The 12714-nt window shown below is 52.5% G+C and overlaps 1 protein-coding gene and 1 pseudogene across 1 annotated transcript; both read right to left on the minus strand.

Annotated features, from left to right (window-relative positions):
* Positions 1-724: 724 nt before the first annotated feature.
* Positions 725-3131, minus strand: LOC120705223 (annotated as a pseudogene).
* A 4549-nt stretch (positions 3132-7680) lies between these two features.
* Positions 7681-9067, minus strand: LOC120704010 (transcription factor MYB44-like). Its single transcript, XM_039988247.1, has one exon. It carries the CDS (start codon positions 8885-8887, stop codon positions 7958-7960), a length of 930 nt encoding a protein of 309 aa, XP_039844181.1. The 5' UTR covers positions 8888-9067; the 3' UTR covers positions 7681-7957.
* Between the last annotated feature and the right edge of the window lie 3647 nt (positions 9068-12714).

Raw genomic sequence — 12714 nt, forward strand, 5'->3', positions numbered from 1 at the left:
AGGAAGGCTCACGCGAGGCCGAAGGTCGTGAGTTCGATTCCCATGGACCGCACACGCGCGAAATTTGCATGACTTGTGACTTTTTTTTTAATTTTTGGGCACGACCAGTACTAAATAGTTCCTTTAGTATCGGGTATTTTGGCCGATACTAAATGGCACTAAATGACGTGCTATTTAGTATCGATCAAGCGGTACCAGTCAGCTGCCCGGTCGGCTGATCGGTACTGATGCTAGATTTTCTAACAGTCCGTGGCGTACGGACGTGGGAAAGCACGGTACAAAATTCCACGGCGCGTCACGTCAGAAAGAACTCCTGGCACTCAAGGAGGACCAGGACACGTATGTTGGTGGACTCGATCGGCCCGGCCGGCGCGCCGGTCAGAAGTCCACAGATCCGGCGCGGCACGGCAGTGATGACGCCACGGTTCTTTTGCCCGCACGTTCAATTCAAATCCTCACGTGCCTCTGAATTTCGTGTTTCTGAATTTCCTAATTTTTAGATCTTCTATATACCATTGTAAACACCCGTCGGATGCATAGAGAAAATTTCATTGAAATGCGCCGCATACTGACGATTCATCAGTAACACGAATAATTCCAATCTACGTACCGAGCTACTAGAAATAACACCAACAAGACCACGAAGATAAAATAGCAATGGACACGGCCGGCCGGCGGCGCCTGAATTAATATGGCAAATCTTAACGCTGCAGCAAATCAAGGACTAGGCGGCGTCGCCGACGAGGTTGCTGCCGGCGACGTCGACGACGAAGCGGTAGCGCACGTCGTTGCGCTCGAGCCTCTCGAGCGCCTCCGTTCACGTACCCCATCTCCACCACCTGGACCTGCGACGTCACGCCGCTGGCCGCGCAGAACGCCAGCGTCTCCTCGGCCTCCTCCACGCTCCCCACGAAGCTCCCCGCGATGGACCTCCGCCCCAGCATCAGCGCCGGGCTCGCGAAGCTCAGCGGCCGCCCGATGACGCCCATCACCACCAGCTTGCCGTCCAGCCGCAGCAGCGCGAGGTAGGGCTCCAGCGGGTGGTGCGCCGGCACAGTGTAGAGGCCGTAGTCCAGCGTGCCGGCCGCGGCGGCCATGGCGGCGGCGTCGGAGCTCACGAGGTACGCGTCGGCGCCAAGGTGGCCCACGGCCTCGCCGCGCTTCCGGTCCGACGAGCTGATCACCGTCACGTGGTGGCCCATGGCCTTGGCGATCTTCACGCCCATGTGGCCCACGCCGCCCAGCCCGAGGATGCCGCCCCGGAGCCCCGGCGCGGCGATGCTCAGCCGCTTCAGCGGGCTGTACACCGTCGCGCCCGCGCACAGCAGCGGCGCCGCCTGCTCCGGCGCCATCCCCGCCGGAATCTTCACCACGAACCTGCAGGCCGGGAAGAAAAAAAAAACTCTACCCGGGGAGGAAACGGGACCGCCGTTTTTTCATTAGGAGGAAGTCACACCGACTAATCCGGATAGAGAAAACCCCGAATCTTGGCCCATGCCCGAGAGGGCCAATCCTCGCGGCAAGCACAACGAGGTGGGTTTTTTACTCCAACAGCTGGAAATTCGTTTTTGATGAGAATCAAACTCAGAACCTGTTAGGACGCGACGCTACTGGACCGGACCGGGCTAGCCAACTTTCCGCCCGGCCTTTCGCGCAGGCCGGGAAGAAAAGCAAACAAAACGGATTACTCATTCGTTCATCTTTCCACAGGTCTGTCACGTCAGTAATCACACACTGAGCTTGTGTTTCGGTTGATTTGCTCACTTCTGGTCGACGACCATGGCGGAGGAGAAGCCGCCCTGCGTGGGCTTGCCGTCGGGGTACACGTCGTTGTACGACCAGATTTTCTTGCTGCAGTACTGCTCGTTGCTGGACTTGCAGGGGTGGCACCCGACGATGAGGACGACGCCGACGACGTCGCCGGCGTGGAACTTGGTCACCTCGGCTCCCACCTCCTCCACCTCTCCGACCACCTCGTGTCTGGCCTCACCAACAAAGATCGAAGAAATCAGTCACATAGTAAACCACACGCTACGTGCATCCATGTGCTGTTTTGGATGACGATGCACTACATAGGAGCACAGTACATCTGAAGAAAACTACTAAACTATTGATGCCTGTTGTCTTTGGTGAAATATTTTACTCAGATTTTTTTTTGAGAATCACACGGTACAACGAAGACGCCCACAACACGCACTCACACTCACACCCTATGAACACCGGTAAATCTTAGAAAAATCCCAGAAAAAGATGCGAGCACCAGGATTTGAATCCTGATGGGTAGCGTCCCACTAGACCATCCTACCATTGGACTACAAACCAATTCGCATTTTACTCAGATTTTGAAGTTAAAAATTCTGAACCGTTTCTTGCATTGCTCACTTGGAAGCTAGCTAAAACTAGAACATATCACCATTGTATGCAATTAATGTTCTTACAGCGTTAAGGTGAGTTGTGGCGAGTCACCACCACCTAGCCCCATAAGCGGGCTAAGGCGACACCTACGCGGGCCAAAATAGGGGAGCGCCTTGCCGCCTAGGCGACGCCATAAGAACATTGTATGCAATATCAAGCTAGATATTTTACCGCAATAAATCCCATCCTCATATTTTTTTTGCCTAAAATAAAACCATGTAAGTACAGTGGATTGCGAATTTACTAAACATTGCAGGATTTCATCATGAATACGTTTGATTTTCTTTTCCGATTTACTTCGTTTACAGGATGAGATCCAGTCCCCGTATGAGAAACTGCACTTACCCAGGGACCATGGGCTACTTGGACATGCCGAGGTGGTTCTTGGCTTGGTGGATGTCAGTGTGGCAAACCCCACAGTACAAAACCTTGATCGCCACATCTTCAGGGCCAGTCTTCCTGAAGATTCACAATGACAATTCAATCAATCTCCCGGTAAAAGAAAAAATCAAACGCGCTACGATCTCAGGAGAATCTGCAGATTTCAGATTTGTAGCAGCAAACAGTGGAGGGTATGGTCTGTGTTTTCACCTCAAAGTGTAGGAGTACGGGGACAGGCGGCCGCCGGCGTCCCGCGCCGCCCACCCGACGGCCGTCCTCTCCGACGCGTCTTTGCCCATCTTCGCCGGAACCGGCTGGGACGAGGAGAATTCTCGGCGAAGAGGGGAGGAGTTAATCAGCTGGTCCTTGAAGATCTGAGGACCGAAAAGGCGCCCTGAGTTGGTCGACAAGTCGACAGGTGGCATGTTTATACACGGGCCAACAGGGGCAGTCGGGAAACGTTACGATTGCCAGCTAGTCGATCGTTGGGTGTTACTAGTATACAAGCTGGAATCACGGTTTTTTTTACCGATCGGTCCGACGAAACCGTCGCCCTTCGGTTCTGGTAAATCAGACCGGTTTGATCGGTTACTAGAAAAAACCGATCAAATTCAAATTTCAAACAAAAAATTCGGCGGCGTAGAATGCTGCAACGAACTTACTATCCCATATGATACATTTATATGAGGTGCTAAATTATAATTAATTCGGTTACACTGGTTAGCCGAATTAATTACTAAAGCATTAGTTGGAGTTTTGCAATTAGCCGAATCATTCATTGCCTTATCGGTATTAGATGTAGATGCATTATTATCACTACCGATAGGCTTCGTACCAAGATGTGATTCTATTCGGCTAAAGCGATCACCAAATATATTATAAATATTTTGACCAATAAATTCCAACTTATTATTAATATGAGAAGAAACAACATCATTTATAGCATTAGCTATTTCTAAAGTAAGAGCAGGCTATTCGTTCTCATCGAATTATACCTCAAACTGGGAAGCATCGAAGGCGGCATCCAGTGTGACCTTCCCTTGACGGTCGATGGAAAAGTGCGAGATGTACTGCTTCATGACTTCTTCCTCCAGCTTCTGGATCTCCTTCTCCTTCTCCTCTTTGATCTTTTTTTGGATGTCATCAAGAGCCTTCTGATGTTCGGCCGAAAGTTGCTGAACAGTCGGCCTTCTGATGTTGGCGGCATCAACATCGTTTAGGAATTTTACCGGCCATAGCAGCCGATTGATTCTTTTCCCCAGCAGAGTCGCAAAAAAGTATGTTGACACATTTTGGGATCAACACACGAACGCACTCAAACGTGCGGGACGAAGAGGGGCTCTCTGCGGCGCCTCCTGTGTAGACCGGTCAGACCGATTATACTGAGCGGTTAGACTGGTCGCCGCCGGCGAGAACGACGATGAACATGTGAACGCTAGTCCGGGAAGACCCGTCGGGGCAGGCGCACGCAGGGTTGTTCTAGTGTCAGTAGGCCACCTAGAATGCCCTCAGTCGACGTAGAGACGAAGGAGAAACAACAAATAATAGATTGGAAAGGTTAGGGCAAGAGAAAATAAAAAGATAAAAGTTGTATTGATTGATCGATTGGATAAAACTCAATCAGCCGTGACCCTTTATATTTATAGGGAGTGGAGGTCGTACCCTATTAGGAGTCTAATTTTATACAGGTCCCGTGTCAAAATACAACTCCAAATCCGGACTGTGCAGTTTGGACCGGTCTGACCGGTATACCGGACCGGTCTGACCGGTCCGACCCTGTGTCAAATTTTCTAGAAGCCATAACTCTCTCATCCGAACTCTAAATTAGGTGTTTTACATATGCATTTCGATCGTCTCGACGAGAGCTACGCAATGGTGAAGTCCAATTTGCATTTTAGCAAAGTCACCTTGACCGGTCAGACCGGTTTGTGCATACCGGTCTGACCGGTCTGTATAGTCTGCCAATTTTGATCGTCAACAGTCTGTCTGTATAACAGTTGTTAGTTTAGGTGGTCCACTCAAATGCTCCTACTCTCGCTTTCTCCTCTTGACTATGATTTTTGTGTATGTGCTTCGAATTGATGCATGATATTACTCCCTTTGTTCTATAATACACCTACTTCTAAACATTAAGAGCATATTTGTTCGAGCTGCAGCTTTTGGAGCTTTTCTGAAAAGCTGCTGCTGGTTTTTTCAATAATAACTTTTAGATGACGTTTTTAACTTCCTGGACTCAATAAAGCTACAAAGCTTAGAAAACTGAGCATTTTAGCTTTACATATAAACTTAGATTTTTTGAACTTTTAACTTTTCGAAAGTTGCACAAGAAATTCGCTGTTTGTTTGAGCTTCACAGTTTTTTTTTGAACGAAATTTGAGCTTCACAGTAACTCAAACAAACAGGGCCTAAGGCCGAGTGGCTCCTAGAGACATCCCCTAGGCCGGTGCCTGGGGTTCGATCCCCGGCACCGGCCCCGAGGGGCCCCTCTGTTGCCTTCCTCTAGTCGCAATCGATTCGTGCCGCGTCAACCACATCCGATCTTGAAAATTCGAATTCAATCTCGTCCGTCAGGGTCAGGCAGGGTTTACCTTTTCGTTTTTTTCCGAATCCCGCCGTTTGCCGGAAACGAAATTTCGGTCGAAATTTCGCCGAAATTCGCTAATTCCGAACGGAAAGGGACCTCAAATTCAAAAAACGAAATTCCGATGAATTCCGACCGAAATTTCGGTGATTTACGACCGGAAAATTATGTAATTTGTGTTTTTCTTACTGTTCCCGAGGTCAAATGAAAAACTTTTGAATACCAACTTTGTTCAGTTTTTCGAGATCTACAACTTTTGTTTTACGAACTTTATCATTTGAGCAATGGTTTGAAAGTTATTTAATTATTTCAAAAACTACCAATTAAAAGTCTTGTCATTTCATGTGACAACTTCCATTTTCTCTCTTAGGCCTCAACTGGACTTTTATTATTCTTGTTATTGCGGATATGCCTATAAATTATTACAATACAATACATCCAAATTCTATTAGAATTATTACAATCCAAAGATACAACAGAGGCAAAGACATAGTCCATACTAAGTCCATGTATCATATTCTCTGCATTTAAATACAACAGAGTACACCAATTGTTATATATATTCATCATCTGACAAGGAAGCTTAATTTGTGTAACAATGTTAGAAATTATTCTGTTGACTGCGCATACATTGTAAAATAAGAAAACGAATCTAATCTGTCTCGGTAGTTTACCATCCTTGATAGGACAAAGATACTTTATTCGTGCGTACAAGGCAAGCAACCTATATAGTACAAGCCTAGCAGTCAAATCTCCAGACAAACTTTTATTTTAAAGTGTGAGTTCGGTCATGAAAAACATATTAATAGCTGGTTAAAATTTTCAAGTTCTCAAATACTCCAATCTGTTTTACTCCTACTACTTGCCATCCTAAAATAATTACGGTCTCTCACAAATTTTGTCGCTAACTTTAAGGAAAAGCATGCATATAGATATTATTACAGGAAAAAAATAATTCACATGCATGATACGAACGGATTCATCGTCAGAGTTAATTCTACATTACTACAACTTCTCATGGTTTCTGCGTATAGCTAGCAGAAGCGACATAATTAAAGAGTAAACGTGCGTGTGTATTGCACACCTGCCCATGTCATGTCCAAACCACAAGCAAATTCCTGACAAATAAAGAAGAAGCATTTATGTGCGTATGAAATTGAATAGGTACCTCACCAACATCATGATAAACCAAAGTCTAGTTGAAGTCGAGGGGAGAAAACAAATTTTTGCACATGAAATGACGAGTCATTCAAATTACGATTTCAAATGTTAATTTTAGCCTAGCAAATGATCTTAGATTTGAGTGTGTTCTAGTCCTATTTGCTTAGAAAAACACCTAGTTTTTTATCATATTTTTTCCAATTTCTTATAATTTTTTTTGAATTTTTAAATTTTGAAACGAAATTTACCGAAATTCCGGTTCCCGGTAACTAGCGAAAACGAAAAAATACCGAAATTTCGGCGAAATTGGGGGTCAGGTGGTTGTGTTTTGTGGCGTGGATGAACAGAACAACTTCCTTGCTGGCTGCTGCTGCTGCTGGGCCGAAGCTGCAGGCCGCGTGGGCCGGAGCTCCAAGAAGCTGCAGGCCGAAAGTGGGCTCCATTTCTCAGCGAAAATATCACGGACGGCGATGAGCCAACAGAGCAGCAGAGGCAGGAACAAGCAACGATCCCACGTTGGTGGTCAGGGCTAAGCTAACGGCAGCCTAACTCCCTTGTCCACTTCCGGCCTGCCGACAGCCGACAGGCGAACCGAAACGCCTGTTCCGTTTCCGGCTCCGCTCCACCCGACCTTTCTGGCCTTCTCCACACACGACGACAAGGCACGAGCATCCTCCCACCGATTCCGTTGCCGGCCGCAAGCAAACCCGGGCACCTCTCGTCGCGAAGCCGATCGTCTGATCGACGGCGCGTGCTTCGCGGGGAGATTTGCTAAATTCGTAAAAAAGAAAAAGAAAGAGAAGAGAGATGTGTTGAGCTGAGATGAGACCAGCAGGACGATGGCCTCGTGAAAGCACGCTTGTTGGGGCGCCGGATTCGGGAAGAGAGAGGTGAGGAGGGCGAGATGTTGCAGCGCGAAAGCGATGCCGTTCCATCGCACTACGGCAAATTGGGTGGGTGAGCTCCGATCTGGATCGCCAAGTTGCCAAGCGTCGAGATTTGGTGGATTCGTTGGGAGGCGCCGGATCTTGCAGCACCTGCGTCGTTTCCTGCCGACATTCCCCCCAAAACCCGAATCCGGCCTCAATCATCTTCCAACGGGCAACGGCAAGACAAACATTTTGCAGAAAGAAAGTACAAGATAGTGCGGCAGAAATGGCGAGTTCAGATTTTGCGGCGATCCATTTCGTCTTCCTTTCCTGTACAGAGGAGGCAGCGCCGCCGAACGGCCATGCCCTTACATTATGCAGCTCGAGCTTTGCTCAGCCTTTGCATCTCGACCCATTTCTCTCCTCAGTTCACGGCTGCTGTTTCGGTTCCACAGCAGTTTTGAGAAAATTAAATTAAAAACCCCGAGACAGTTTCCTTTTTTTTTTACGCTACTACTCGATTGCGTTCCTCCTAACTCATCGATCCGGCCTACTTGATCCGCGCGACGGCGCCGACGCGCTCGGCGGCGGCGCGCATGACGCCCTCCACCAGCTGCGGCATGCAGAGGCCGGCGCCGCCCGCGGGGCCGCACCCGGCGCGGACGCCCGCGCCCGCCATGTACCGCTGCACCTCCGCGCGGATAAGCTCCTGCATCGCCGCCATGAAGTCGGGGCTGAACGGGTACGCCGCGGCGGCGGGGGCGGACGGGGCGGGCGGAGGCGGTGGAGGGGACGGCGAGGGCGGCGGCGGGGACGCCGGGAGCTCCTGGAACTGGCTGTGGGCGCGGTCGTGGTGGAAGCGCTGGTCCGTGCCGGGGAGCGAGAGGGAGAGGGAGGTCAGCGGGTCGTCGTCCTCGGCCGGGCGGCTCATCGCGCAGTCCGCCGGCTCGAACCCGCCGGACCGCGGCACGGGGCGGAAGACCTGCCCGGACCCGGAGCCGGCGCCGTGGCTGAGGTCGCTGCGGTCGGAGACCGTGCCGGAGCCCGACGACGGGGTGTCCGGCGACAGGCTCAGTCGCTTGCTGGGCCGCGCCTCGAGCTCGGCGCCGTCGGAGCCCGCGCCGCCAGCAGCGGCGGCGGCGGCGAGCTTGCGCTTGAGGGAGCAGTTCCAGTGGTTCTTGACGGCGTTGTCGGTGCGGCCGGGGAGCAGGCGCGCGATGGCGGCCCAGCGGTTGCCGAGGCGCGCGTGGGCGCGGACGATGGCGGCGTCCTCCTCCGCCGTGAAGGGCCGGCGCTCCACCTGCGGCGACAGCTGGTTGCACCACCGCAGGCGGCACGACTTGCCCGACCGGCCGGGGATCTCGCGCCCGATCGCCGTCCAGTTGCGCGCGCCGTGCCGCTCCACGAGCCGCCGCAGCGCGTCGTCCTCCTCGGGGCTCCAGGGGCCCCTGATCCGGTCGCACTCCACCACGGCGCCCATAGTTCCCCTCCTCCCTCAACTGCTACTACGACTGGGCGGTTAGCGGCGGAGCGGAAAGGCGTTTGGATCCTTGCGGTTTCCTGTCCCGTCACCGGTGGTGGTGGTGGTGGAGGAGGCGGTGGCAGTGGAGAAGATGAGATGGGACGGGAGAGAGGCCTGGGTGGGGTGGGGTAATAGTGACGGGGGAGCGGCGGGTATTTATAGCGGCGCGGCGGCCGGTGACCTGACCGGCAAGCACAGCTGGCACCCGGCGCACGCGTCGCGAGCCCCGGAGCCACCTCACCCGGGCCGTACGCGCCCGCCCCCGCGCCTTGTCGTTTTCTCCACCTGTATGGCATGTGGGGCTCGGCGCCCCCGGGCCCGCGGACCAGTGAGGGTTCCGCGGTTTGACCCATGTGGCCTCGGCCCTCCGGGGGAAGTGGGGCGGTTCGCCCCGGTGGGATTCGAAATTTGAACCGTGTCTCCTGCTGCGGCCCTCGTCCTCGTACGTGGGGCAGTGGGAAACGGCTCGTGCGGTGGTGCAGTTGGGAGCCAGGCGGGGATGTACTGTTTGACCGTCCACAGTGGAGGGAGGAAATGAAGGAGCAAATATACTGTTTGACATTGTAGATGTATTGTTTGGCACTGTAGACAGAGAGAGCGTGGGAAACGAGGAGGGAGCAAATTTGCTCTTGCTCCCTCCGCTGTGGTCAGCCTAACGGTAACGGAAATAGGGATAGCAATTTTACCCGGGTACCCAACGCGATGGGTGAGTGTATGGGTATGAAATTTCGCCGAAATTTCGGAAAATTTTTCGTTTCCGCTAGTTACCGGGATCCGAAATTTCGGTATTTTTCGGTATATTTTGTTTTCAAATTCAAAATTCAACAAATTTCGACCGAAATTCAACGAAATTCGCCGAAATTTACCGAAATTTCGAAACAAAATTTCGTTTCCGCTAAACACCGGGATTTGACCGGAAAACGAAATGGTTAACCCTGCTCGTGCCCTCGGCGCGCCAGGTACCTGTGTGCGGTGGCGCGCCGGTCGTTCATGCACGTCGTGGGAGGTGGGACTGGGGAGACGTGACACTGCGGCCGGGTCGCCCATTGGAACGGAGGACGGTCGCGGCGCTCACAGCAACGGAAAGCAACGGCACTGTGAGACCACTGACTGGAATACTACGACCATGGAGCGAGCCAGTCCTCGACTATCGATGTCAGCTGCGCTGCGGGATCGGGCGCAGCGTGGCGCCGTGGCGGTTGTGCCCCGCCGCCCAGCTTTGGGCAAGAGGGGGGATTAGCGGGTGCTGACCCCCAGCCCTAATCGCGCTGTCATGCGGGGTGGCCGTCGGCGTCGGCGTCGGCGACCATGAGATTGATCAGAGATCGATCGCGCCCGTGCTGCGCATTAGGATATCTGTCCGCGGGCCCGCCCGCACGGGGCACGAGGCCGGGGCGCGGGCGTCCAGCCGCCCCGCAGATCCGCTGCCCGGCGTTGCGTCGCCGTCCCTGCTGCGCTGCGTGGCTGGCGGCGATTACAATAGTGGCGGTCCGTGGACGCATGGAAACTGCTCGGGCTGTCTGGTTTGTTGTACGTGTGTCCTCTGTCATGTGTGCAGGGGGAGGGGAGTGTGGTTTGTTAGATCTGAGGTTAGGTGGCGTCAGGCAATCAGCTCGCGTCGCGATTCGTGGGGCTACCCGTTCGTTGGGGAAAGAAGTCGAGAGGCCGCCGGGCGAGCAGGCGGTTTGCTTTTGGGGGAAAGAAAAAAGAGAAGGGGAACGAACGACAGGCAGTTGGTCAAGACCAGCAGCCTGTTCAGCTTGTTGTTTTGGACAGGCTTATTCCTGTAGCGGCTGATTTGTGTGAGAGGTTATGTACTGTAGCGGCTGGTTACGTGGTATAGGTTTGAGAACACGCGGGAGCGTGTACTGTAGTTACAGTGAATCAGCCGAAATAAGATCAGTGCAGCCGAATAGGCGCAGGATCGATGGAGCAGAGACCGGTCAGTGGCCACGTCGCCGCCGCGTGCGTGCGCCGGATCGCCCTGCACGGGCTGCCAGCTCACGATGCGCTGCGTACGGCCGCGTTCGAGGGGAGGGTGGCGACGAGGAGGCAGCTTCCGGGAAGGCCAACAGTTTATTAAAAGCCTCTACCAGACTACCACTGAGCAACGCAACACAGTGGGTGAGCAGCTGGAAGTAAACTGTTGGATTTGTAGGCGCTCGTTCGTTCGGTGTGGCCGTTGTTGGGCGAGCGATAAAGACGACGACGTCCCGCCGTTGGGCTTCAGCCCTGCTGAAGACACCACCGGGACGGGCTCCACATGGGTTTCCACCCTACGCCGCAGATGGGCTTTCTACTAGCGATGCGGTCCAGTCTTTCTTTCTTTCTCCAGGCGAATTTGGGCTCTTGTATATATCTGGACAAGCTTGAGATGCGGCCAGCGCTAATGGGCCAACATCTTACTGCACAAGCCCAAGTACGATACAGTGAAATTTTCTCAAAAAAAAATGCACGTGAAATCAGGTCCATTGCGATCTTCTCGCGGAGTACATGGACGTGAATTTTCTCAAAAAAATTGCACGTGAAATCTTAAAATGGCTCTAGCTATGGCTCCTCCGGTGAATCAGCTCTTTAGGTGGAGAAGAAGCCGTTTTGAAAAACGTTTGTCAAAACAGATTCTTTTATTTTTCATAAATGGATTGAAGAGCCGTGAGAAGCCACAGCTTGTAGCTTTCGGTCGCACAGGCAAAGTCGTTTTGCAGCTTCTTCATAGCTTCGATGGTGAAATTATTCTAAAGAGCCTTTTGGCGGGATTTCACCACCATAAGCCTATGGTGAAGCCATGCCAAACGGGCTACTGAGGCTCAATGATAACTAATGTTTTCCCTCGTCACCTGATTTGATTTTCAAACTATCAAATTAGCATCAGCCTCCAATAATTCTTCCTACATGTCTACGAGTACATTCAAAGCTTGTTTGGATGGCTCCAACTCCACCTAGAGCAACTTCACTCCGAAACTCCAGATGGAGCCTGCTCTAACTGGAGTTGGAGCTATCCAAAGTGGGTGTTTGGGTACCAGCTCCAAAAATGTACTCGTAGCTATCCAAAGCGGTTGGGTTCTTGGCCTGTAGCAGTGGACAGTTGGTGTGCGGTGTGCCGCTGCCCTGCGGCCTGCGCTGCGTTGTGTCCCTGCTTGTGCTGCGTGGCCGGCGGCGATTACAATTGTGGCGGTGCGTGGACGCATGGAGACTGCTCGTCGGGCTGTTTGGTTGGTTCGTTGTACGTGCAGCCAGCCCAGCATCCACCGCTCTGATCGTACCCGAGCTTTGTATATTCACGAGCCGCGAGCTGTGTGTCCTCTGTGTGCAGGGCAGCAGGGGGGAGTGTGGTTTGTTTAGATCTGAGGTTAGGTGGCGTCAGGCAATCAGCTCGCGTCGCGATTCGTGTTCGTCTCGTTGGGGAATAAAAGAAGTCGAGAGACTGATTTGCTTTTGTGGAAAAAGAAAAGGAGAGCGGGAACGACAGGCAGTTGGTCAAGATCAGGATCAGGGGCGGAGACAAGCGCCTTGTTCGGCTGCCGGATTCAGCCAGCCACAACAGTATTTTTCTCTCACGCAAAATCAGCCCAGCCACCAGCCAACCAGCCAGCCAACAGTATTTTCCTCTCACGTGAAATCAGCCAGCCATCCAGCCAGCCAGCCAGCCGAACAAGGCGAAGGGGGCGGGCAGAGGCCTGGCCCCCTAATGATTCCGTAGCAGCTCGCGTCGCGATTCGTGTTCGTCTCGTTGGGGGAATAAAAGAAGTCGAGAGACTGATTTGCTTTTGTGGAAAAAGAAAAGG

This window comes from Panicum virgatum, chromosome 4K (genome assembly GCF_016808335.1).
Source record: "Panicum virgatum strain AP13 chromosome 4K, P.virgatum_v5, whole genome shotgun sequence".
Taxonomy (NCBI): Eukaryota; Viridiplantae; Streptophyta; class Magnoliopsida; order Poales; family Poaceae; genus Panicum; species Panicum virgatum.